Source organism: Balaenoptera borealis, assembly GCF_965194805.1.
Source record: "Balaenoptera borealis genome assembly, chromosome: 8".
Lineage (NCBI taxonomy): Eukaryota > Metazoa > Chordata > Mammalia > Artiodactyla > Balaenopteridae > Balaenoptera > Balaenoptera borealis.
In genome coordinates, this window is record NC_138865.1 from 20,814,327 (window position 1) to 20,842,292 (window position 27,966).

Consider the following 27,966-nt stretch of genomic DNA (forward strand, 5'->3'; position numbering starts at 1 on the left):
CTAAAAACAAGTCCAGAGCAGCCCAGGCTGGCACACAGCGTGACTGGGGTGATGGCTTAGTGGATGCAGTAATGGCCACTGGCAGAAATCATGGGACAGAGGGATATTTTTTCCCCTCAGTGTGGCACCTATCAGCTCATTTTCCCCTGAGGTTTGAACTTTTACCACCTTCTTAGGAATAATTCCAACACACCTGTCATGGGGCTGCATACATGGCATCTTGGTACGTTAAGTCAGCCCCAAGTTGGGTTATCCAAACAGCAAGGCCTCTGCCTTCTCACCGGTTCAGAAGCCTGCTCTCAGGGAGACCGCCTGCTCCCCCCTTAGACAAGGGGATGTTGCAGGGAGCACCCGCTCTGGGACAGCCCCACAGTTGTGGGGTCCTTCCAACTGGCTCTTCTCCGGCCTCATCCAGGTTTCCCTAAAGAATGTGTCTCTGGCCTACTTTCCCATCATTTAAACCGACTCGTCCATCTGTCGACCAGCATTTATTGGTGTCCACAGTTGCGTGAGGCACTGGACACCAGCTCCGTCCTGGGCATTGGAGACGGAGGCATCTGCCTCGTGGAGCCCACATCTCACTGGCAGAAGTAGACACCGAGTGATTGAACAAGAGCTGCACAGCACATCGGAGCATTTAAGGAAGGGGCTAGAGCATGCTGTGGTTGGGGGTTCTGTTTTATGCTAGATGTGGCAAGGAAGGGCCTGACTGTGAAGGAGACATTTGAGCAGAGACCTGAAAGCAGCTGGGAGCCATCCTGATGAGGGAACAGCATGTGTGGGTGCCCAGAGGCCAGGAGTGTGCTAGGAGGGCCAGGCCACCACGAGGCCACTGTGGCTGGTGCAGAGTGAGAGGGGGAGAAACTGAGGATGGGGGCCAGGTTACTGAGGGCTCTCGGGCATCGGGAGGACTTTGCTTTGGGCAAGCCAGTCTGTCCAGCTTCGGGAAGGTGTTAGGGCGGATCCAACTGAAGTTCAATGGGACCCGTCTGGCTGCGCGTAGAAAAGAGCCAGTGCAGAGGTGCAGAAGTGAGCACGCTCACCGGCCCCACTGTGCATGTTTCCTCTCTTCTTGAACTATGGTATGAAATCCATTTGTGGTAGCAGAACCCCTGAGCCAGAAGGGACCTCACTGCTAATGGGCTAAATCCCTTGATTTTCAGACAAGGACTTAGGCACAGAGGAGCTTGCCCAAGGCTGTCAGGCAAGTAGGAGATGAGAGCTGGAATGCGGCGTCCCTGGCATGTCTGGGCTGAGAGGAAGCGGCAGCAAAAGCCACGTCCAGGGCGTCCACTGTCTCTGGCTCCACCGCTCTCCCCATGCAAGGTGTGGTGCCAGGGCACGTCACTCAGAACGCCCGCTCCCCCCTCTTGTCTCCTGTCCACACAGCTCGGCTGGGACTGTTCAGGAGTGGCTTTGTGAAGAGTGGCTGTCAGAGACTTTGTACTGTCCTTGGAGATTAAAGGCTCTTTACAGAGGAGATGGGCAGTGTGGTCTGTAGACCCTCCCTTGCAGTCATCTGTGGCATTTCTAGAGGTGGCTTTTCATCACCTGCTATGATGGGCTGAATGTTTGTGTCCCCACAGATTCGTATGTTGAAGCCCCAGCCCCCAGTGTAACAGATTTGGAGGTGGGGCCTTTGAGCGGTGATTAGGTTTAGACGAAGCCATGAAGCTGGGACCCCATGATGGGATTATCTATGAAAAGGAGGAGGCTGGACTCTGCCTGCACCAGAGAGGCAAGGCCATGTATGTGAGCGTACAGCCAGATGGGTGCCCTCTACAAGCCAGGAAACAGGCTTTCACCAGCATCGTGATCCGAGACTTCCAGCCTCCAGAACTGAGAGAAAGAAACGTCTGTTGTTTAAGCCCCTCGGGCTGTGGTATTCTTACTAAGGCACCTGCCTGTGTCTGGGGTCTGGCTGGCCGGATGGGAACACCAGACAGGGACCCTCAGCCCAGGTCCTGTGGGTCGGGGCCGGAGCTCTGCCTCGTTTGTGACATCAGGGACACAGGCAGAGTGGACAGGCCGTGTTGGGGATGAGTGCCCTCAGCTCTCTGAGGCCTCATATGACAGCACAATTTGCCATTTTGAGAAATTAGTCACAGCTCAGGCATGACTACAAAATGGATTTGTTAGGAAAGAGAAACAAACCTTACTTTCCGAAAATGTTGTATCCTCTCCCCCAAAGGAAGGATCCAGAATTGGTGGGGTCCAAAGCATATATAATTTGGAGACCCTCTTTAAGAAAGAACACAAAATTAGGTACAAAATACAGTATATTTTAGAGTGAGAAAAAAATCACAATGATTTACAGTTTTAAAAAAACTAATAAATACCTTAAACATACAAAATTTAGAAAAAGTAATATATATTTTTTTTACTTAAGTGCCTGACACATGTCTATAGCACCTTTTATTTTCTACATCTTTTGACTGCATAGTGTTAGCCTCTTCATTTGACAATAATTTGGTAGTATTTTCTTCATTTTGAAAAAAGAAAACTCAGTCCTTCCTCTAGGTTCACAATTCATTCTGAGTAATGCATGTCCATTTTTAGGATCATTGTCAACTCTGGGAAAGGAAGTTGGAGTGGAAGAAAGAGTGGTCTTCTCTGGCTGTGATTAAATATCTTTTACAAATCATACAAAACTCTAAGGCCATGTGGTCACACTGCTGGGCCCTGCTTGGGCCGAACGAGGCCGTGGGGACAGGCTGTGGTCAATGGTTCTCTGACTGTCCAGTTCAGAAATATCTCACCATGTGGTTCGTTCAGGACAGCTCAGAGCTCACATTCACAAGTGCTGCTCCAAGAGCACATCACATCTGCTGAAATGTAGTGTGCTGGTCCCTTCGTGTCATCATGTAAGGGATCTCAGAACGAAAACGCTCTAAAATTTCCATGTTCTGCAAACGAAAAACAATGGAATTGTCACTTGCTTTGTGTTTAGTACCCAGGTAAACATTTTATTGTTTTTGGCTAAAAGTCCTTGAAAATCTTACAGAGTCAAGAGTGAGTTCTAGGTGACCTTTAAAATACACAGATGGCAACTCTCCAAATGGCTGACTTAACATGGCACAGAAAAGATAGTATCTCAGATTTGTCAAAGGAGTCATCAAACCAGTAAGTCGCCAATGCCATTTTCACTGTAGTTCTTATTTTCTGACTTTAGAAGTATGCAGTTAAAAATTTAAAAATCTGCAAAAATAGCCTTTCATTCCACAAAATAGTGCATTCCACCAGATGTGTGCCAGGCATTGTGATAGGACTGTGACAAACAAGATAGACTTTAGTCCCTGCCTGCACCGTGCTGGCAGCCTAGGGGAAGATGTCAAATTCAGAAAGACATACTGCAAAGTGTGTGACGTGTGACTACATGTCCCGCTCCATCCATCACGGTCGTCCCATCTGATGACACTGTTGGTATCTTTATTTCTGTTCACTTGTTTGTTGTCCATCAGTACCACTTGTTCTGAATGCCCAAGTGCAGGGACCGGCCTCCATCTTCACGGGTGGAGCCCCAGTGCTCAGAACAGGTCTCAGTGGTAGGGGAAAGGGACATTTCAGCTGTGTTCTGAGCAGTGAGGAGAAGAGAATCAGTAGAGAAAGAAAAGAAAGTGGTCCTGGGCAGGAGGAAGTGTCAGTGCAGAGTCTTAGAGGTCAACACTGCCACCTGAGCGTGGCCTGGCCCAGGAGCGGGGCAGGAGTGACAAGCTGTGTGAAGGAAAGGCAGTCCAACCAGACAGGAAGTCCCTCCTGACCCTAAGGGGTGGACCGGGGAATGGATTATCCACTCAGAGAGAGTGAAAGGGGACCGATAACATGATGGGAGGGGGTACAGCAGGGGTCAACAGGGCTGTCTCAGGCCAGATGGTCATCCTATTTACACACCAACTGTAATATTTGCCAGATGATCCTTAAACTGGCCGATAAGGTTTAGCTGTGGTTGAGGTGGTAGTAAGGCAGTTCCGGACTCCATCAGGAGGGAAGAAGGGCCACAGCAGGATGGGTGCTGGGGCAGCTGTGCCCAGAGCCGCTGGGTGAGAATGGTGGAAGGCAAGAGGTGCTGACTGCAGGTCTTATTTTGGAAATGCTTGGTGAACGCCAGGTCAGTGTTGCCATGGGACTAAGAGGTGGAGGGGATTGAAGGAGATCCCAAGAGAGCAGATGGGGACGAGGTGCTGCCAGGTGGAGTCTCCTGGGCCAAACCAGTGGTGCAGTCAGGTCTGGGAGACTTGTGAGGTCCTGAGGAAGACCCTGACCTCTGAGATGGCCCCCTGGATTGTGGAGAGGGGAATGAGGGTTCTGCAGGGGGAGAGATGGCAGAGAGTCAGGTCTTAGACCAGGACAGTAGTTTGCAGAAGTCAAGAGCGAGTGTTGCCCATGCCATAGCTGAGTAGTGTGGGCAGGAAAGGAAGATGAGAACAAAGGCCGAGAGGAAGCCCAGGAGAGTTGGAGTCCGAGGGTCTGAGAGGCACACGTGCTGGGGGGTGTACGAGCTGTGGCCTGTGGGCTTCGCGGGTCCTGAGGCCGTAGAGCCTTACATCCCCTGCAGTTGGGGGTGGGCCTCAGCACCCTGCGCTGTCCTGTGGTTGTTGTACATGATGGGTGGGACTCCTTGACCCGTGCTTTTCTCATGACAGCTCTTTAATATGTTACAGTCATCCCAGGTAGCCTGGGGCCCTGTATGCAGAGAAACAAGACAGTGCAGAGGCCTCTGAGCAGTTACCAAGTAGTGGTGCCGTTTATCCTTCATATGCCCTCCACTGTCAACCACCTTTCCAGCCCTGCAGAACAACTGAGTCCCCTGTGTGATGTGCTCTTATGTGCTCTGCATCTGAAATCCAGGCACCCCAGACCTTCCCCTGTCCCTTTCAAGGAGAAATAAACACTTTAATCTTTGAGTCATCCCTTCTTCATTAGCCATTTTCTAGATGGAGTATGACATTCTCATTGCTTTCTCCCTTCCTCCCTTCCCTTCCCTTCCCTTCCCCACCATATCCTTCTCCATTATAGCCCGATGCCCCTCATACCCTCTCCTCCTTTACACACATGTACGCATCCACACACACACACACACACACACACACACACACACACACATTCACTTATTCATGTCTCTAACGTTCGGGGCCCTGTAGGAAGCCTTCCAGGAGAACCTACAGGTAAAACAATGGGCAACATGCACAGATGGTCCAATGAGGGCGTACACCATTCTGTACACAACTGGGTACTAGAAGATTTGGTGACAGTGGCTTTCTAAGGAAAAGGGTTGTGTCCACCCAGAATCAGGAATGTGCTAAACCATGTGGTCCTTGTCCAGGTTGGACCTGGCTTGGGGACACTGGGTGACATACCGGCCACCCTTGAATATTAGAACAATACCTTTCACCAATGCCCTCCCCCTCCCTCTCCCCCTTCCCCGGAAATAGCTATTAGTAATCTTTCTCAGTGCAAGTACAACTCAGTGTAAGGTAACCAGGATAAAATGTATTCAGAATATGCTACAGTTTTTCAGAGACATTGAGCTAGCTTGTAAGAATATACACTTGTATTCCCCATGAGCAAGGAACAAATGTAAACTAGGAGAAAGGATGAAGAATGAAAACAGTACCTTCAGTGGGGTTCCACAGGATGGATACAAAGTCCAGAGCAGATGATGTAAGCAGTGATTCTCAACCTTCTGTTTGTGTGCAAACCACCTGGATGCTGGTTAAAGCACAGATTGCTGGGTCAAACCACACACCCCCACCCCCCAGTTTTTAACTCGCTAGGCCTGAGATATAGCTCAGGAATTTGGATTTCTAACAAGTTCTCAAGTGATGCAGGTCTGAGGACCACATTTGAGCCTGCTCGAGATGCTGGATGCCTACCTAGGCTACGTTAAGAATAGTGATCATTTGAGATTTTCCAAGTTCATTGGAGGGTCTGTAACTATATGTGCAGTAGGGAATGTTCCTGTATTATTTGACTGGTTGAGATAGAGTTAACCTTGAAACTGCTTCTATTTGTAGAAACTTAAGTTCAGGCAAGTGCAGCCACTTAATAGCTCTGTGATTTAGATAGCTTAATTCATCTCTCTGACCTCAGCTTACTGAATGATAAAAAGGGGAAACTACTGTGTTACCTGAGTTGTTACAGAGATGAACAGGTAATATGTTTAAAGCTAAGCCAGTGGTTGTCCTGTATCTGTGCTTCCTACAACCATGGATTCTTTCATCAGTTCTGGAAAATACTCATCTATTTTTTTCAAGTATTATCATCCTTCTTTCTTATCATTTCTGCCTTCAGAGGCTCCTATTAAACGTATTTTAGACCGTCTTAATTCATTCTCTGTTCTTTCTTAGTTTCTATTGCCTTTTCTCTGTGCACTGAACTAGGTAATGTTCTTGGATTTGTCTTCCAATTCATTAATTTTCACCTCATCTGTATCTAATCTACTTTAAACTCATCCACTGTTTTTTTTTTTTTTTCCATCAGTTATATTTTTTAAAAATTTCTAGAAATTCCATTTGTTTTTGTTGTTTCTCAAATAGTCCTATACATTTTTGAGAGTATCTTATTGCTTGCTAGTTTTTGTGATTCCATCTTTTGTTTCTTTGAATATTTCATGTATAGTTAGCTTATATTCTGTATCTGATGATTCCAATACAGAAAGTCCTTAGGTGTATAAATCTCTGTCTCTCCTGCTCTTTTTCCCTCCCTGACCTCTTTCTTATAACTCCTGTTTCCTTATGTTTTGGGTGATCTTTTTGAGCTCATATTTGATTGATATTCATCTGTGGGACTCCTGAGTGTTCTATGCTGGGAACACTGTTCTCTGGAGTTGAAGAGGTTTTCTTCTTCACCGTCCTTGCTTTAATGGGGGAATCTCAGGTTCAGGTACCCACCTTGCTGCTGGCCTGGGATGTTCTCCCCCCTGTCCACTGCAGTACTGATATTGGTATTTGTCCTTAGGCAAATCTCACTTTTTTTTTTTTTTTTTGCTCTTATTTGCCACTCACTTTTCCCTGCTTAAGTTATAACTCACTTTTTGTTATATATTTAAATTTCAAAAGTGATCTCTGGGTTTAGAGAAAACCGTACTCTTATTCATTGATGAGTGAGACTGTGTGACCCTCATGTGCCACAATAAAAGCTGAGTTCTGTGAGCGCTCTTAGGTGCTGCCATCGTGGATCAAAGTGTGCCATTTTATTCGACACATGTGGTTCTGCAGCCGCAGGTCAGCATAAAGTGTCATGGCCTGTCTGAAGTGAAAAGTTTAAAGGGCGTTGTGGACTAACGTCAGAATCACTTCATTGGTCTGATCAAGGTCCCCATGAAGCTGGAGGAGAAGCAGCATGACCTAGTTTCACCTCATAAACCAGAGCAGAGGGAGAGAGAGGGGAATTGATAAAACTTTTTAAAAGGCAGACGTGTGAAAGAAGAGCTTGGCATGGCCCCATATTTAGACCTGTGTTCCGTACTGATCCTGCTTTCATTGCATGTGTGGAATGCTCACGTGCCTAAATTTTGCTGTAGTGCAAGGCAAAAGCACCCGGAAGTTGCATTTCCTTTTGTCTTCCGTGGATCATTAGGGCTGGTACCTCTCCTGAGTCTGGGGGTGCTCTCAGCGTTATACTGGCAAGCATACTGCCGGGTATGCCACTCCCATATCCTCTCCTTCCTTACTCCTCAGCTGCTGTCTTGAGAAGCCACTGTTGGGCCCCATGCTGCAGTATCTGACCACCCAATACAGCGTCAGCCCTGGAAGTGAGCCCCTCCCTGTCTCTTTGTACAGCCCATCCTGGCCATAGGCACACAGCTTATCCCAGGCACCCCGCTTCCCCTCCAGCCAGCCACGCTCTTCTCTGCCCATGGGAAAAAAAAAATGCACAGGACAGTGAGAATGCCTGGTGGGCTAGGATGTACCCCAGCTGTTCTGTTCTGTCTGCAGCAGACGCAATGCACTGTCCCCAGACCTTGCTGGGTGGAGGTCACCTTGAGGGTCCCACCACCTCCCGGTCCTCACTTCCCTGTCAGTGTCTGGGCATCATTACCACATGTTTTCTCTGATCCAGGAGGTCGTAGGAGGGTGGAAAAGGGCTTCAGCACCCCCAGGCTGTGCCTGGCAGAACGAACAATCTCCCCACCTCAGCTTTGCCAAGTGCTTGGTGTCTGTGAGTTGCAAGCCCTGCTCATCGCAGAGCCTGAGACCATCCACCCGCAGAGGCAAGGTGGCTCTCCTGCCCTCTCACCAAGGACCTCAAGACGGTCTTAAAGCCAGTTAGGACAACTTCGCAGTTCAAAAGCGCTGAAGTCCCACACCCTGTTGTAGCAAAACACAAATCTGTCGTGAGCCTGCTTTTTCCAAGAGACTCACTGGGAAAAAATACAGTATTCCAGGGCTTCTGGGAATATGCCTGAAGATAGTTGACCTGGAGGGTGGAGGCCAGCGACCCCAAGAGAAGGTGCAAGACTAGTCTTTGCTCTTTCCCCTTTGGGCGTCCACGTGACAAACCTGGCGGGTGTCCCAGGGCAGAGGGGGGCTTTCTGAGGAACAGGAGGGGGCCAGGAGGAGGAGCTACTTCAGCTTCCAAACCAGTATTTTCCGATTGTTAGATTAAAAATAGCCCAGCCCAGGATCCGCCTGCAGCCAGCAGACACCTCACAGTTACTGGCCGTTAGTGTCACCAAGCCTCTGGTCTTTGCCACCTACAGATGTTGGGCCTGTGGGTTTCCCTTCTCTGCCCTCGTTTCCTGCCAGCTGCCTCGGGGGCTGCTCAGGCTGCATGTCCACAGCCTGTCCCTGTGCCTCCCAGTCCTTAGATTGTAATCACCGGGTAGCTGTCGCCGCTGGCATCCCGGGAGCTGAAACAGGTTGCCTGGCTGGAGCTCTGGGAGAGAAACTCCTCTGGGACCTGTTCTTGGGGGGAGCCTCAAGGAAGCGTGTGCCTTTGCAGAAATCACTGCCCAAAAGCAAGAGATGCTCTATTTCTGCCTTGCACCAGCTCTCTTTTAATGCTGTTTTTCTTATGAAATACTAAGCACACAGAAGAGTGCATCACTCTGTAAGTGCAGCTTAATGGATAATTCTAAAGCAAACACCACTGGAGTCAAGAACTAAAACACAAGCAGCATCGCAGAAGGCCCCTCACTCACACCCACCCGTTACAGGACGCCACTTCCTGCACCCTTGTGTCCAGCATGCCCTGGTTGTTTTCTTTCTCGTCACCACCTAGGACCTAGGCGTACATCAAAACTGTTCGCATTTGCCTGTTTGGGAACTTCATGCATGTGGAATCACAGTATACGTTTTATACTTGTGAGAGTCACCTGTGCTTTGTATCACTGCCATTTGTTTGCTTTATTCTATGACATTCTGTGGTATGAATACCCCACAACCTACTCACTCTGCACTTAGTGAACACTTAGGCTGCTTACGGTTTTTGATAATCGCAGATAAAGCTGTTATAAGCATCCCCACATACTTTATAGGTGCAGAATGCACACATTTTGTATATCTTGGAGTGTTTTGCTGACTCAGAGGGGATAAATAGGTTCAATTTCAGTAGAGAATTCCAAACTGTTTTCCAAAATGATTGAACTGATTCATGCTCCCACAGGCGGTATACGAGGGTGCCTATTGCCCTCATTCTCAGAAATATTTAGCATTTTTGGTCTTTTTAATTTTTGCCAGTCTGAAGGGCGTGTAATGGTATTTCCATTGTGGTCTTAATTTGCATTTCCCAATTTCTGATGAGGTGATTGAACCATCTCCCCAGGCATTCTGTGATCCTCCATCTCAGTTTTAACAACAAAAGGTCAATCAGGGCATAAGGCAAGGTGGAATGGTTGGGCATTGGACATGGATCTGGAAAACTGGAGTTCAGATCCAGTTAATTGATTCCAGGACCCTGAGGTCCAAGATGCAAAGGACTTTAAATCAAAGAGAGTGGTATTTTGGAATGGCCTATGGGCATCATTATCCCAAGGTCACCTTTTATATGCATATATGTAAATAGGTATTGCTTCATATTAAGAATTTGTATAGTTCTTTGTACCTCCAAACTATCCTATTTGTTTGCCACGGATGCTTATAAAATAAACAAAGCAGGTGTGAATAGTCCCACATTATAAAATAGCTTCCCTACAAGATAGACTCAGTTATCCCTCATATAAAAATATGCTTTTCCTTTTCTGTGTGGTGGTTTTTCGGTTTGACAGCAACCAACTGGCCTTAATGGGCCGTGTAACCGTGAAAGGAAGCTTACGCTTTGGGGTGCCGGTGACCTGCTGGGGTTGGGAGGAAGGGATGTTTTCACAGAGTAGAAAGTTTCAGAAGCGGCCCCTACCGAGGCCGAGGCGGGTCTGGGCATTTCCCGCCACCCACACCAGCTGCCCTGAGCACTGGGGCATGGAGGGAACCCGTTCATCACGCACAGCCAAGCACAACTTAAACTTATTTTTAAAACAAGGTTCCAACGCCACACGACACAGCTCATATCTCAAGTCCTGGGCTAGCTCTTTGAGGTGAACCTACAAGGCCAAGGGTGACCACGTCAGCTTCCAAAGTGCATCTTGTGGATGTGGCCTCGTACAACCAAAAGGAGGCATCAGAAATCTCCCCTCAACATGGAAATCCGACGGCAGCTTGGCATATGTGAACTCTTCCCAAAATGCAGCGCATTGGGCACGTTGCTTAACATTTGGGGGCCTCAGTTTCCTCGTTTTAGAAAATGCCAAGACCGGAGAGGCTTTCTGGGACCTCTGGGACCTCGGTGACTCACCCTCTCGCAGATCTTGTGATCCCAAGGGCTTGAGTTGCTGAGAGGGGAAGATGGGCTGAGGATGGTGATGACTGAGGAATTCAGCTGGGGAGGGGCTTCACCTCCATTCCGTGCCTTTGCAGCCCCACCAGGCCTGCGCCCTCCCCAAGTTCCACAGGCCCTCCCTGTGGGCGGCAGGCCCCCCTATATCACAGCGGGTGTCTCTCTGCTCGGTATCAGACTCACAAGTCTCATTTCCTGGATAAGGGAAGGGGGTGGTGCCCAGGAGCACCCACCGGGACCAGGAGACAGAGCCTGGGCGCCCAGCACAGCCAACGCAGCCCTGGCTCTGCTTGCTTCTCCCCACCCCACGCTGGAGGGCATTTTCTTCTCCTGGCAACGTCATCTGACCGCATCACATGGAACATTTTAAATCCCGGTCCTGGTCCCGCCCTCTCCTCCCTGCAAAGGGGAGAGCGAGCTTGAGGGAGTGAAGAGGGCTTTCAGCCCCCTCCATCTGGGGTCCAGAAGGTTCCTAGTTAAAATGCCCACCAAACACCCCCCCTCCACGCCCACCCTTGGCTAGACAGGGGAGCTGCACTGCCTGGAATCTGATCCAAATGCAGAGCAGACCTCACTGAAGACAGGAGCTGAGTGAAGAGGGCCTACAGACTCCCCAGCTGCGGAATGCTGCGGGTCCCACTTACTGGTACCAGGCAAACAGAGGACTTGCCCCCAGAGCCCAGGCCTCTCCTGATGCCCACACAACGCTCCCCAGCCTGCTGGGCTTGGCTGTGGCCTGTCTCCGACCATAGCATTTCCTTGTCTGGAGCTTGCGGTGTCACTGAGCTGTGGGCTGGGCCTCCCTGGGTACAAAGTCCTTGACCCCTTGTCCCCGAGGTTGGGACGCTGTTGCAGGCTGCCTCCTCCCTTCCAGGCGGTAGGAGTGATGGTGATGCGCTGTCTCCTCTCTTCCAGGATCAGGTCCAGGGACAATGGGTCTTACGCCCTGTGCCTGCTGCACGAGGGGAAGGTGCTGCACTACCGCATCGATAAGGACAAAACGGGGAAGCTCTCCATCCCTGGCGGGAAGAATTTCGACACACTCTGGCAGGTATACATCATCCTCAGAAAAGAGAGGAGGAACCGGCCCCTGGACCTTGTTAGAATATGCCACCTGGCTCCTTGCCAAGACCTGCCCAATCAGTCTGCTCTTCAGCCTTCAAGTTCCTGGATGACTGGTCTAGGGTCATCATGTCAGGTGACAGAGGCTCCCATAGCTTATCCAGGACCCCTCAGCTCTTGGCACTAGGAAGTGGTACCCACTCAGGACTGTGCTTAGTTTAACAGGAGACCCTGCCTTGGGGCACTAGAGGCATTTTCTTTCTAAGACGTTCTGCCTGGAACCCAGAACAGCCTTTCAGACAAATACACATAGTAGAAAGGTGTGGATGGCTGGGAAGGGAGGCCTAGAAGTGGCTAATCAGACTGTTCTTTGAGTTGTGAGAGGCCAAATTTAATATAAAATGTCAGGTGCCGTTCTCACTGCAAAACGAATCTTGCTGCAAAATTAGGGCAACCTAGCAGTCAGCGTTTCCTGTGCTTCAGGCCGCCACTTGTATAGGATTGTTCAGCCCTGGTCTAAAAAGGGGTTCTTCTTGACCCACCTGATAGTAAAACCGAAAACAGAGCATAATTTGGGAGTTTCTTAGGCACTAATGAGCCCTAATCCGGTGTTCATCCCTGCTTTCCATTGGGCACGAACGACTTGGCTTCATCCTAAATCACAGTTCCACGAGGAAATGGCAAAGCATCCTATAAACTGTAGCGGGTCCAGAGACAGAGAAAACCAAGGGACTCTGCCATCCCAGGAGCGACAGCTACGTTGAGCTTTTGTAGGTGCGGGTCGTCATCGGGGATGGGTTCAAATGTCCACACCAGGCCCCTCCAGGAACCTCATGTGTGGTTACAGCAGGAAAGGACCCGACTCAAAATCTTGCCTTTTTAAAAACTGATCAGCGATCCCCATTACCTTTAAAGCACTTAGAGTAACCACCACACGTGGTTTATTTTGGTTCCTAATGCTGTAGTTGGGGACAAAATCTTCTTTGAATGCTGGGTATTTTAATATTTATTCATATTAGTCATAATGCTGACATTGTCTTTTGGTTTGTAGATCATTAGCATGTAGCTTATTATCAACCACAGACTTTGCTTTGTTTTAATGGTTATCGCTTTGAAAGAGTATTTAACCTATTAGGTACTAATGCCCGATGCAAATCAGAGAGATGAGTAGGGAATGTTACCTTCTGGTATTAATTTCCCATCAGAGCCTCTCACTTCCTACAAGAATTGTTGATGGTGTGCATTTAAAGGCACTGGAGTCCATCTGTCAGCCCAATGCTTGAGGGTCCTTGGCTCCATCACTGGTACACAGCTATTGCACTTCTCCTGAATGACCATTTTCCCTGTGTGAGCCCACTCACAGTTTCCAAGTCTGCATGCTGACTATAATGTTAAACATCTTTAATTGTTGGAAAGTTCCTCCCCAAGACTCTTTCCCATATTTACTGATTCCTCCAGCATCTCACAGTATTCAGCCTTAATTAAATCTTTCCCCTTGTATATATGTTTAAGAAAGAGCATAAAAATGCCAGCAGTACCTTCCATTTTTAAAAGTGTGATTTCATTGGTTTTCCTTTACACCAACGTAAGATACCTCTGTGCCCTTCCCCCACCCAGGAGTCTGGTGTTATTTTTCTGAGAGTTGGTAACTGCTACACTACTCTAGTATTCCTTTCTTTAGAGCTAGAGTCAACACATCCGTGGACCAGATCTGCCCCTGGTCTGCTTTTGTGTAGTACTTGAAGACAATGGTTTTTATACGTTAAAGGGTGGTTTTTAAAAAAAATAAATAAAGGACTGTGTGACAGAGATGCCATGTGGAGTGAAAAAGCCTAAAATATCACTATCTGGCCCTTTACAGAAAAAGTTTGCAGACCCCTGCCCAAGAGGGAAATCCTTACATGTATGCCCACCTCCCAGACACCCTTGTGGCGTAGATTATCTGAAAACATAAGCTTGTAAGGAGATATTTGAATGACGTTGGAGAGATGTGTGATAGTTCAGCTGTTGTAGGGACCTCAATACTATTAGCCTTAGAACACACTATTGCATTTAACAGAATAGAGAGAGCTTTGATATCCATTTCAGTAGCGTGTTAGGGCTGGTCAGATTGAAACATTTATTAAGAAGGTGGATCTCATGTTGTGTTCTTTCAACAATAAAATAAAATTTAAAAAAAAGAATGCTCCCTGGAAGGATAAAATATATTCATTCAACAAACATTCACCCAAATAGGTAAGTTTTGAGAGGAAAGAAATTCAGAAGCAACGAGTCCTTAACTGGAAAAGGTACCAATAAACAGATAAGGAAGAAATATCAGATAGGAAGATTTTAGCTTGTCTGAAGAGGAAATGTCTGTATGAGAAAAGTAAATGTGAAAACTAAGACTGTCTTCCTATTGCATAATTTTGATTGGATATAAATAAATCTATTTGCCATTCATTTATTTTTTAGTGTAGCAATCAGGCATCATGATTCATACTTTTCTGGGAGCCATTAGCCAAGGCTGTCCATATCCCATCAACATAAGGCCATTTGCCAAAGTGTCAGCTTTCCCCATGTCCCAGCTATCACATCACCTGTGCTGTGATGTCTTCTCTCTGAAACTTTTGGGCTGAATTGTTTGGTACCTCCAAAGCCTTTGCCCACAGCACTATTACACCATTAATCACTTTACATTGTTCATTTATATCTCTCTCCACCAAGAAAGTACCTCAACAGTAGGAAATGTGTCTCATTCACCATAGTTTACCTTTTGTCCTATCTCAGGACCTAGCACACAGCAGAATGTTTGTTTAATGACTGAATACATGAATGAACGTTAGCATGCAGAATTCATTGTTATAATATCACACAGATATGGGAGAATATAAACAAATAAATGCAACTTGCTACCCCAAAAAAAAAAAAAAAGAAGAAGAAGAAGAAGAAAGAGGGTGAGCCAAGAGCAGAGTCCAAAAGGGAAGGTGGCATGTGAACTTCTGTCCAGAAGTCTGAGGGTGGCAGGAGAGAGGCATGGGGAGGGATCAGGAAGACCACCAAGGAAGCACCTTCTGTTGTTAAGGGCTGTCCTTGAATCACTTTTAAAGTCCAAAAGGGGAGTCAGCTGCTCCAGGTCAGGATTTCTCCATTGCCTGCCTCCATTATTTATTATACTTTCTTACTTTCTTCTTTTTCAGCTCGTCGAGCATTATTCTTATAAGTCAGATGGTTTGTTAAGAGTTCTTACGGTTCCATGTCAAAAATTTGACGGTCAAATGGGTGAGTAGCCAAGACATTGGAGTCTCACCCTTTCAGATGTTGATAATAATCAGCCTCATTTTAGATTCGGTCTGTTGCAAATTCAAACAAGATGGGATGAGGCTTTGTTTTTACTGATTGATTAAAATGATGTCAGATTGCTCCAGTTTTATAGATATCGGTCATCAAAAAATAGCTGATAACTTTAACTTTAAAAAACAAATTCATTTTAATTGCTTATGTGAGAAAGGTGAAAGAGGGTATCAAGAAATGTATGCAGAAAATGTATCTACTCCTCAAGCAGTAATATTTTACAGTCACATTGATTGATCTGCAGTGGGGGAAGGGATAAATAGTTGGTTTTCACTAACATAGCAGTAATTGTCCATGTTCTTTCTAACCAGGAAATATTAATTTCCGTCCACAACTTCCAAGTTCCCATCCTGTGGTAAGTGTTACTTAACCATGCTGTTAAAAGTGAAACAGTTGTATATTAGCATGATGAAAAGCATGTTTAGATAACAGGAGTCATGGTAATTGTTTTCATCACACTTGATAAACTGGGATTGCTGGTGTCAGCTAGAATCAGCCTATTTTCAGATCCAAGCTAGCCAAATTAACTTCTTAGGTAGGTTAAAATCCCTCCATTTTCTAAAAAGTATACAAAATGGCCATGCAACCCAATGTTAAATCAGAAATACGCCGCCTGGCAGATTTGGGAAATGTAGCATATTGTTCAGGCTCAGTCCTGATCCATCCACGTGGAGGCGTGTGCACGATCCGTGTGACCATGTGCATGCTGGTGTAGCGAGCCAGGTGTGTAAGACATCTCACTGAGGTTGACTGCCCGACTCTTTTGGTTAAATCAACCAAGACATTGTTATTAGAAAAATCACCCTTTCCAGGAGAGCTGCTTTGGCCATAGCTTGGTGGAGGAAGGCTTGGGATGGGGATGCTCTGTGCCATCACATGAGAGAAGCCCCTAGAGAAAGATGGAGTCAGGGGCTTGGCCAGAACCCACCTCTCCCTCCATGTCAATAGGAGGTGAGAATGTGGTTTGTCCATACTTCTCCACGTGGGTTTGCCCAACACTTGCCTGATACTCCCAAAAAGAGAGAATTCCAGCTCTCTCCTCCCTCCAGACTGTTATGAGTTGACACACGGATATATACTCCAAGCAGGAATGATGTCCTGCTACTTTAAGGGGGACCTCACTGTGGGCATTTGATGCCCTTTAATGCCATCTGTGAGGAATGAAAATTCCCCCATCGTGAGCTGTGCACCCTACACCTCACTTTCTGCCTGTTAACCCTTAAAATCTGCAAAAGGCGCAATGCCCACTCTGCCCTCGGAGGGGGCTGTTGACTTGCTCAGAAGCTGCAGCTACGCTGAACCAGGCAGGCTCTCCGGGTACAGCCCCTGTCCCCAGACTGGGGGAAATGGAACTTGCTAAAATACCGATGAACTTTGGGATCAGCCTCTAAAATATAGCACTTTAATGGAGTCATCATTTTATTTTACCCTTTATATAGCTCATGGGCCTGGTGAGTCAACTTTAAGGTTGTACCCGTCATGAGACAGGTCCATTTTCCTCTAAGAGGCATGAGAGCTTAGGGCTGAGTACTCTTAAAAGAATATCAAGCCCTCTATTTAACCTTGCATCACCTAATGGCTTCAAGGAGTTGGACATTTTGGAAAAACTTTTTATTGACTAGTGAAAAACATAGGAAAAAAATGCATGTTCCCTAAGGGCCCAACTCAGTGAATTTCCACAGACATCATGGAACCAGCACCCACAAGAAGTAACAAAATTGGGCATGCAAAATTAGTTTCTTTAGGATGATTTGTCTTGAGTTTGTGACTTAATAATTCTGTATGAAAAGTCGGCTATTTAACGTAAAAGCTCAAATTTTATAGCCTTCTATGGAAAATATTGCCAAAGTATTTTTCCAGATCCTTCTCCTCAAGTGGTTGGCTTTTCCTGAAGCCTTTCTAATGATCATATGTTGCCCCTAGTGCATCTCATCAACAGAATCTGGAGGGGGTTAGTGTAATTATAGAACAGGTTAAAATAGCATGTCATGTAAGGTAGCCTGTATTTGTTTTCTGAATCATTTATTGTTCCTCTTTGCCGTTATGGTTTCTAGACTTGGTCAGCGGGTGGAATAATCTCAAGAATCAAATCATACTCCTTCCCAAAGCCTGGCCACAGAAAGGTGCTAAAACGTCCCCTGCTTGCTGTCCCTGACTAAGTGGTAGGACAGACCCGCACTCAGCACCCACGCTCTGCCCTGTGGCTGCCCCCTCCGTGTGCCCTGCTGCCGACCCTCCTGCTACTCTGGTCTCACGTCCCTGCCATATGTAGCCCTCTTGGGCAGCCCACGCCCTGCTTTCTGTGTGGTCCGAGTCCCTTTCCTGCAAAGTCCATCACCGTGAGCGTGCTCTCTCCGCTATAATGTGCTCTTGGAAGTCATTTCAGTCCATGTAATAGGTGGGAGGGAATTCTCATATGGGAAAGTCTCTTCAAAGCAAGCCAGAATCACATGCTGCAGCGTTATGGTAATTGACTAGATACATTACATGTTGGTGGAAGGAACAGCCAAGGTTGTGTGGATCCTGCCCAGGGACTACACAAGGCCATTGGTTTTATAAATATCAAGTGCCACAGTAACTTCATTGTGGCTGTAGAGTTCCAACACAGAACTTTAAATATAACATGTATAAAGACAAGGCGGAATTTGAGGATTAGAAACGCCGTTTTTATTTATGAGACAGTAAAGTTGACGTATAATGCATTTTCATAGTTTGCTATATGATTGAATTATGAAGGAAATAAAAAGAAGTTCTTTTTTAAAGATTTTTATTTATAATGAATCACCTCCCTCAAAAAATATATTTATAACTTGTATATGGATTGCTTTTTTTTTTTTACTTTTTAGTTTTATCATTGGGGTTAAAATTGATTATTTTATTAATAACTCTTTCCATTTTCATATCGGTTGGTATTTTTCCAAACATCTCAGCATATAATTGAGTGTCAGTTCATGAAGCAGATTGCCTGAAGTACTTATTAGAAACAACGGAAATAAAAAGCATAAAAGCCCTGAGATTTTCTTTCCAAGTGGCAGTCATATTCTAGATGTTCTCAATCTTGTTGACCACAGAACAGAGAAGTGAGTTTGGTGTGGTGTTTGAGGGGAAAAGCTATGTGATAAACCTGAATAGAATAACTGTCCGTTTTGATATCATGCTCCCAGTCAGTGTGGATCAGCTCGTGGGAAACATCAGCCATGAGGGGGCATCCCTTTTGCGGGGGGGGGTGACAGTAAGGGCCACCCATGCCAGGGTGACATGTTAGGAGTTGGGGACCAGGTTGTCAAGGCAATACACACTCTATGTTGGTGTTCCTTTTGCCCCATGACTTGGTGTTTGTTTTAGGCCACCAGGGCCAGTAGGTGATTGAGGCTTTGACCTTGAAGAGGTCAGCATTCCCCATGATCAAAGGCGAAACTCGTGGAGAGTTTCCACGGTGGCCACCTTTTGGGCCACCTGGCCCTCGACCCCTGTTGGCCTTCACCCCTTCTCCTTGGACAGGGCTCACCTGGTTGCCAGGATGGCATCTCACAGGACCATTGTCTGGGGGAAATAGGTCAGATGGTACCCCATCAACTGAGGTGATTCAAAATGTGTTCTGGTTCAGGGTGCTTTCCAACCATGAGTCATCTTTTCAGGAGTCCTGATCAAATGCTGCATTGACGAAGCTTCATAGCACAACTCAGGGAGGGACACTGAGTTGCCCATGCATGGTCCCCCATCAGCAGGCCCAGAACCTTTCGCTCGCCTGGCTTGCTTGGCCCCTCCACGCACCAGGTCTAACTGGCAGCCATGGAGGAGCCCCCATGGGCGTGGGTCACGCCCCTGGCTCCCACCGCTTGTTTTTTCATTGTTCTCTTTATGATGGCCCGCAGCTGGTGTGCCAACACATAGCCCTTCACCATGCGCAGTCCCAGAAATGAGCAGTTTCACTGCAGACAGAGTAGACACAGCAATCCACATTTACCTTAATTCTGTGGTTTCCAATAGCATCATTCAGATTTCAACCAGGGAAGCATGACCAGTCAGAGATTTATGCGTGAAAGACACACAGCACACTCACACACATGCACACACATAGGTACATACATAACACATACATATTTATACATACACACATCTATATACATGTACAGACACACAGATATACAGACTTATCACTAGCACTTGCCTTATGCAACTGTAGGGGCAAGTTCAATGTCCATAGAGCAGATCATCAGGAAGGGAGGATGAGCAGGGTGGAACCACTCAGGGAAGAGCCAAAGCTATCATTCACAGCCAGCCAAGGGTCAGTCACCCCTCTCCCCTTGGTGCCCTTTCTCTCTTAGGAAAGCCTCAATCTCTCCTAAGGACTCTTGGCCGATTAAGCCAGGCCCATCCAGGATAATCTCCTTAAATTAAATCAGCAAATTAAGGATTTTAATTACCTCTGCAAAATCCCTCCACAGCAGTACCAAGATCACAGTTTGATTCGTTAACACAGGAATATCATTCAGGCTAGCCAGGTTGACACATCAAAATGCCATCACCCCAGGAAACAGTAACCCAGCACTGTGAGGAGACAAGCCCCACTCCCACCCCTGTCCTTGTCCCAAGCAGGCTGAAGCCAGCTCAGTTCACCCACAGTGACTAAAGAAATATCCAGAAAATAAGTTTTAGTAGATCTTTAAATTAAAGAAGAACATGTCTAAGGAAAGTTGAAGAAAATATCAGTAAGACTGCCTAAAAATAAAATATGTGTGGATAAGAACCATAACATCATCAAAAGAAACATAATAAACTTGGAATAAGTATTAGTAATGATGATACGTATATAAGGTTAATATCTTTAATATGTAAGGAGTTTCTATAAATCAATAAAAGTTTTAACTATCTAACAGATTAATGGGCAGTAGTTTATAGTAAAGCAAACATAAATAGCTCTTAAACGTAGGAAAAGCTGTTCCATTTCATATAAGAGAAATGCAAGTTAAAACTGTGGGGCTCCCTTATGTCCGCCTGTGAAACTGATCCAAATAAACAAGCTTGGTGACACCACGCAACAAGGGTGTGGTGAGTAAGCACAGCTGTAATTTATTGGAGAAGTGTGAAATGGTACAATCTCTAAGAAAGGCAATTTCACAACATCCACCAAAATTGAGAGTACATGTAACCTCTTAATTGCAATTTTATTTCTAGGTATTTATCATACAGATATTCTTGCATTTATTTGTAATCATGTATATATGAAAATGTTTATTCTAACGTTGTATCATTGACAAAATCTGGAAATAATTTAAAAGTCAATCAATGAGAAATAAATGAAATCAGCTACAGTAAAATTCATACTATGATGGGTAGCTGAGATCTAGAATTGTTTCCAAAATACAATGTTAATTGAAGACAACAAAGTCATGCACATATATATGTGCTGATATAGTGTAGAATGTTCCAGAAGAATACAGAAAATACTGATAACACTAGTTGCCTTGGGAGTAGGAAATGGGGTGTCAAGGAGACCCACTTTTCTTTGTAAACCCTGTTGTGCCTTTTAAAATTTGCCCCTCCTAAATTATTTAATCAATTTTAAAGGATAATTAAATATTAGAAACTAATCTGATTAATACTGTGGAAATACTTTTCTGGCTAAAAGAGGGCTGTTGTCTATTCATTTTTAAAGCATGCTGTTGCTGGGTTTTTTTTTAAATTTATTATTTATTTATTTATTTTGATTTTTTGGCTGCCTCGGGTCTTAGTTGCGGCACAAGAGCTCTTTATTGAGGCATGCAGGATCTTTCGTTGTGGTGCGCAGGCTCTCGTTGTGGTGCATGAGCTTCTCTCTAGTTGTGGCATAGGGGTTTTCTCTTCTCTAGTTGTGGCGCACAAGCTCCAGAGCGCGTGGGCTCTGTAGCTTGTGGCACGCGGGCTCTCTAGTTGAGGCGTGTGAGCTCAGTAGTTGTGGTGCACGGGCTTAGTTGTCCCAAGGCATGTGGGATCTTAGTTCCCTGACCAGGATTGAACCTGCGTCCCCTGCACTGTAAGGTGGATTCTTTACCACTGGACCACCAGGGAAGTCCCTATGTAAATTTATAACAACTTTGAAGTATGCATTGAATTTTCATAAATATCAAAAATATCAATAGTTAATTGATAAAGGAAGGATTGTGTGATTTAAGCAATGGATTAAAAATATTTTAATTGCTCACCAGAAATATTTTAGGAGAACTAATACTTATGTTTTCACAAATAGAAGGGGAATTTTCCATTATTTAAGCAGTCATGAGAAAAGACTTGTGGGAATTTTGGCAAATATCCCATTTGTTAAGCTAAGTTGTAACTAATTTTCTTGAATTTGTTAATTTGATCAGTATAAATAGTTGTTTTTAATAATTCAGGCACAAAATGGACATGTTAGAACTTGAATTAACTCTAGCATGTAGGTAGTTAATGACAAGTGTTTTTTGACTTGCAGAATATTATTAATCAGATAATTTGAAATTCCATAATAAAAAGTGTAGGGCAGGTGTATTTTTCTTCTCTTTAGAGATTAGTACGTTTTAACACTTAAAAATATAAATGGATTTAACTGAAGAATAAAAGTATAATTCACCCTCTCCTTACCCCCTGCCATCACTTACTCTAAGGACTTGTAGTCCTTACAGGAATAAAATTTCTCCTGTTATTAGCCTTGGAATATTTTTCTTTGCTACTTTTAAGTGCATAAACCTATCCTTCTATTAAGGATGATTGGCAGAGTTGGAACAGCAGCAGCCTTAAAGACTGTGCTTCTGTTTCACAGTTCAAAGGCACAGTCTCTAAGATGAGACATAGCATTCACATTTATCTTAGTTGTGGAAAAGTGTTCCAGAATTTCAAGTTAAAACCCATTTTACATGTTTTATTCCAACACATACATTGCTGGTTAGAATATTTTAAGACATTTTCATACATGATTCACTAGTGTTCAGCTGGGAGAGAGAAAGAAGAAGTTCTTAAGTCATACCCATTTACTTGGTAATGTGGGAGCAGTGGACCAGACCCCTGAGAAAATATTTCCACATGATTATAAAGGGCAAGATTTTAGATCTTTGCTTCTAAGGTGAGGGAAGATTAATTATGCAGGTGAAGTGTTTATTTTCATGGATCTGAAGCAAACCTAAGATTATCTCATACCCTGGCCAAGAAGAGTCTGCCTTCACCTGTGGAACCTTAGTCCCCATTGGGACCACAGTCATTCCACCAGAGACCAGAACCATGTCTGGTTTGGGCAGCCAATATTTCTGAAGCCTACTGGCTCTTTTTGTCACTTCAATTGTGACAAATATGTTGTCATGTTTATTACTGCTGTTGCCTGATTTGAAAATGTCTTTTAAGAAGTCTAAAAATTAAAGTCTATAAATGGCCATCAGAGCACCTAGCAATACTCCCCAATCAGGAAACTCTGAATTAGCCTACCAGCTCCATAACAGCAATATGTTTTCCTCTCTTTTGTTCACTTCTGAATGTGCACTTCTTAGAAACCGGCACGGAAAGAATATTTGTCAAATATATATTCTACTTGCAGTTAAGCCTGGCCAGTCAGAGATCACAGATCATAATTTATAACCTAAACAAATATTCTTTTTATTGTTGTGGAATATCTGTTTTTACCTGAATTTACAAAACTTAAAGAAAAATCAGAAATTGCTCTTCGGAAGGTGGAAAGCTAAGGTAGCTAGTGCCATCTAGTGGTGTCCTGCAGCTTTGACTTCTGTTTCGAATACCAGCAAAAATGGGGAAAAAAACAACAGTCAACATTTCATTTATACCTTGTTCTCTGTGTAGAAAAGGGGATGCTATTGATTAGGGAAGAATAAGTTATCAAATACAAAGAAGAGAGAATAATGACAAATGATAGACTGGACCAGCAAACTGGACCAGCAATATGTTTTTCATTAAATTAAAATTTCTTTAATTACTAAGTATTAACAATACTTTGATAATTTATCATTTTGCCTTAGAGCTCATTCTTTACAAAGTCCTCAAATTCTTCTTTTCAACTGAGCATTTGATTCCAGAGGGCTTTTGTCATTATTTTACTAATGGCATATTCACCAAGTGCTCTGGGAAAGGTGAAACTTGTATTTTGTATCTTCATCTTCATATAAAGTCAATACTACCCTTTTAACAGACACAGCAGAAAACCTCCCATTTCTTCCAAAGAATAGTCTCTCGTGTGTAGTTCCATCCTCTTTCCCAGTCAGGGCAGGGAGGGCCGAGGGGTCCGCACAGGGAGCTAGTGTGGTTACTGAGGGAAACTCAAGACTCAGGCTGCAAAGGCTCATAGTCAAGTGGTGGTCCGTGTGGGCAGCGTTGAAATGAAGTCCTGAACCACCTCAGCTTAAAAGATGGGACCCAACCTTTCAAAGAAGACCCCCAACCCGTTTCCTTATCCATAGCCAAGACAGATGAGGGGTAAGCACCACACAGCTAATCAGAGTATACATTACTCTGTCCAGGGCTTTAGGCAAACTGTGTCCGTCCCTACTGATTCTTACTGCTCGTGCCCTAGTATCCTTTTCAGTACTTTTTACACCCCTACCCTCTGTTTTTAAATTCTCCCCCACAGGATTCATATGGCAGGTAATTGCATTTTGAGTTCATTGTAACAGCCTTTATGAAGTCCTCCTGCTCTGGAGAACATTCCAACAGGGTGGAGAGGCTGCAGCCCCAGGATACATCTCTAAGTGAACAAAGGGTGGGAGGTCTTCCAGTCAGGAGAAGGGGTGCTGGTGCCCTCTCTTTGTCCATGATGGTTGGTCCTGGTGTCTTGAAGTTTTGGCTCTTTGGATTCAGAACCTCCCTACCTTGAGGGAAAATCAGAGAAATTGAAATGATAGTCAATGTGAACCTAAAAGAGACCTTTTTTTAAAATTTGAAAACTATTTCCATCTTGGAGTTTGATTGCCAGAGGGAACTGAGCAGACCAGGAGGATGGCAAGCCTTGGGAATTACCTAGTTTCTCCTAGGACAGTTCTGTTGAGACAGGATAATTATTTTATAAATGAGAAGTGAGCTCACAGCACGTCCGATAATCTCGTAATCATATGTAAATTTTTAAAAGCGGTATATTGTCATTTGGAGTTATCCACACCTACTCTCTGTTAATATAAGAACTTGAGAGAGAATTCATTTTTAAATCACATTAGTTTACACTTCACATCTCCCAGTTTGAAGGGTATCTCCATTCATTCATTCATTCATCATGTGTTTGTTGAACCCATTTTTGTTTAGCATCAGTGGTGGGTTGAGTGAACCAAATTTAGTAGAAAAGCTCTAAATGCAGTGAATAAATGACTATGCCCCCTGTAACTTATATTCTGTTTTCATTCTTGACATATCATAGCTACTTCTATTAAACAGTTTGATAAGAATGCTGAGATAGTCGTCAGAAAATGGATCCAATGACATCCCATTGACACATAAGAGCGGATGTCTTGTAGGCTGTCAGAAGGGCCTTTGCCCAGTGAGCAGTGGCTCTGTAGAGCTCGATAGGCAGCAGGAAGAAGGTTTGGAGACAAGTGGACAAGTGACAACCGTGATGCATTGTGACTTTGTTGCTGTACTTTTGGTTCCCGGGCTTGGGATATCAGGAAGGCAGCAGAAGATTCAGTGTGTGCCGGGAGATAAGTGACTGTGTAAAATTAAGCTTACTGTCTCTGTTTCTTTAAATTTCTCCAAAATCTGGCAGTATCTCATTCCTTCGTGGCCAGTGTTTGGGCACTGCTAAGGTAAATAGATATGTAAAATTTCCACTCACTCATGCCAAGAAAATAGTTTGAATCGTGGTTTTCCCATGGACCAAATTTAGTAGCAATACCCTTGTTTTAAGTTGGGGTGAAGGTGGATCAGACAGACTTTGAGATAGAGACTTTCGGAAGGGAAAGGATATAGGAATATAACAGTGGATTTTTTCCCCCATTATTTCATGCTGCAAACTGTTGCAAATTGAATAAATAATAGGGAAGGTTGCCATTAATAATGGCCAGCAAGGCTTTGTTTCCATATGCTTCAGTTACCTGCTCTGGGTACAAGGAAGAATTACTTTCCTTCTGGCTAGCAAAAAGAGGCTTCCCTATCTCACAGGGTCCATGATGATGATGATGATTACGACAGTGATGACGATCAACAGCAGGGGCAGTGGACCCTGGGCTGCTGGCAGCCGCTTCCTCTTGGGACCTCTAGCTTACTGACCAGCGCTACCCTCTGGCATCTACCCAAAAGTTGCTACATCTCCATGGATGATAAAGATATAAGAGGATACTAGGAAGGCATAGATATTTGGCGTTGGGGAGTGGGTGGGAGCAGCTGGTGGATACCTAATGTTTCTTTTTAAGTAACTTCCCTACAATATAAAATTAAAGAGAAAGAAGTAATGGAGGAAAACAAATCCAAAGGGATAATGAGAATCTTCAGCATCTTTTAACAAGTGGAAGTAGGATTTGAAAGGGCATGTAAGTGGGAAGGAATACCACCCAAAGAGTTATGATTAATTCTCTCACAACGGGACCCCTGCGGGCCCCTTTCTTTGTGGGAGCAAGAGCTTTATTTAACCCTCACAGCATCCCATCCGTTGCCCGAAGAATGAGATAAGCCACATCGTTGTTGTTTTCCTGTCTCTTTTCCTAGTTCCTTCCTTTGTCTTCCCTGCTTAAGTTAAAATGTGATTATTTGGAAATAAAAATAATTATGCAGATCAACTCAACAGTGTTATCCCTGAAGAAAAGTGAACTGTTATCATTTGTGTGCCTCAGGGCTCCTCATCCCAAAGGCCAGAAAGTTCGGTGACGTTCAACCCTTATGAGCCAGACCGAGGGCCCTGGGCCAACGAAAGAGGTGAGAGATGCACCTTTAGTCCCGGGGTGTTCACAGCACAGAGCTGTCTCCCACAGTCCCTTGCCGATTGCAGGGTGGGCTCACCCCACTGTCAGCAGCTGTAACATAGCACTGCTTAGCAGCAAGTGGTCCTGTCATCTGGTGGCAGGGGACAGATGCCACGTGTCTATGAGCAGTGCTGTCTGTTGGATGAAATGGTCTGTACAGCCTCCCTCACAGTAAATTGGCCACGTTGAAAATATCCTTCAATCCTGCTGCTTCAGGATTTCTCACCTCTTGCAACAATAGCTGATACTACTCAAAGTTTCCATTTCTAAGATCCTGTTCTTGGAAAAATGTCTGTGTTCAGGAATACGATTCAGCAGGAGGTGCAGAAATAAATGGGTGACTGGTAAAAACTGAAGGAATGTCTGAGTTGCTGGAATTCAACACATGTTCAGGTAATTGTAGTGATTCTGTGAGGCCAGGAGAGGATAGGATTCAGGGAGGCACCACCTCAAACTCAATAGGCCTCTACTAGACTGATCAGAAATGGGGCCTCTGGGTGACCTTCTTAGGTTTTCTAGGTGGCCCCAGGTTTTTTTTAATTGGTAAACTTGGTCTGTTTAATGCTACAAAAAAAAGCACCCCCAAACTTAGTAGCTTAAGTCAACAACAATCATTTAATTATCTCATGCAGATCATGAATCTGGACAAGGCTGAGTTGGTCCATGGTGGCTCAGGGCCTCTTGCAGGGAGATTGGGGGTGGAGCTGGGCCAGCAGGGGTGAAGGCCGTGGTGAGACTGGGGCCGGGGCTCTGGCAGCTGGCCAACATCTCCCTGTCTCCACAGAGCCTCGGAGGCTCTCAGTCTGGTCTCTCCGCCTGGGCTGGCTGGAACATTCTCACAGCATAGAAGGGGTCGGAGCAGTTGGACAATTGCATAGCGTCTGAAGCTTCAAGGGGCAGATTTCCAGCAACCCAGGCAGAGGTGCATGGCCTTTTAGGACCTTGCCTGAGTATATCACAGACATCACTTCTGATATACTCTATTGGTTGACATGATTACAAAAGCCACTGAGGTGAGGTGACATAGATTCCACCTCTCAATGAAGGAGGGTCACAATTTTCAGACATAGTTTAAAGCCACCACGGCCCATTAGGAGGGCCCCATCTGTCTTTGCCTCTGGCAGGAAGACCCTTTCTCGATGTTCATTAGTGCAAGAACAGGGGTCGAGTACAACAGGGATGAAGGGCTTTTTCCTACCCCGCTACCAGCTGCCTTGAGTGCCTTGAGCACTCACAGACACCATAACTGCCCAAGGTAACCAAGGTCTTAAAAGGCAAGCTGTGAGCCCAGGAGGGAGGGGTGGGGGGGAAGATGGCAGTTTCATGGGGGATCCAGCCCCAAGGTTGTGCATTTCTTGACTGTGTTGCAGAAGCCCAGAGAGAAGCCTTGCCCATGGACACCGAGGTCTATGAAAGCCCCTATGCAGACCCCGAGGAGATCAGGCCCAAAGAGGTCTACCTAGACCGGAAGCTGCTGACCCTGGAGGACAAGGAACTGGGCTCTGGGAACTTTGGGACGGTGAAGAAGGGCTACTACCAGATGAAGAAGTAAGTCAATGCTGCACCCCGTCACAACACACTCATTCTCATGTGAGCTTACATTCTAGAAACTACCACATATACATGTATTGTGTTTATTTACTCTCAAATGCAAAACTTAACCTGGCATGGCTAAATCCTTTGTTATCAACAGTGTAGTTTTTGTTCATTTCTGGTACAATTGAAGTGAAAGCATCCATTATATATATTAACTGTGCATGTAATAATTATATACATATTAGTTTAGATGTATTATGTGTCCCTTCCAGAGAATTAGAAAATAGAAACAAGCAAAATATAAGAAAATAAAAACATCCTA

The 27,966-nt window shown here is 45.1% G+C and overlaps 2 protein-coding genes across 6 annotated transcripts in view; both read left to right on the plus strand.

Annotated features, from left to right (window-relative positions):
- Positions 1 to 27,966, plus strand: part of NUP62CL (nucleoporin 62 C-terminal like) — an 888,162-nt gene that overhangs the window by 398,905 nt on the left and 461,291 nt on the right. The gene's annotated exons all lie outside the window — the stretch shown is intronic.
- The window catches only part of SYK (spleen associated tyrosine kinase), a 93,477-nt gene that overhangs the window by 44,652 nt on the left and 20,859 nt on the right, over positions 1 to 27,966 (plus strand). For 4 of the 5 annotated variants that reach the window (XM_082402997.1, XM_082402998.1, XM_082402999.1 and 1 more), the window contains exons 4-9: positions 11,728 to 11,863; positions 15,054 to 15,135; positions 15,519 to 15,562; positions 17,262 to 17,330; positions 25,980 to 26,061; positions 27,479 to 27,656. In XM_082402997.1, coding sequence (XP_082259123.1) covers positions 11,728 to 11,863; positions 15,054 to 15,135; positions 15,519 to 15,562; positions 17,262 to 17,330; positions 25,980 to 26,061; positions 27,479 to 27,656 — 591 coding nt within the window. The remainder of the gene's footprint in view (positions 1 to 11,727; positions 11,864 to 15,053; positions 15,136 to 15,518; positions 15,563 to 17,261; positions 17,331 to 25,979; positions 26,062 to 27,478; positions 27,657 to 27,966) is intronic. The other variant, XM_082403001.1, reaches the window with a different exon arrangement.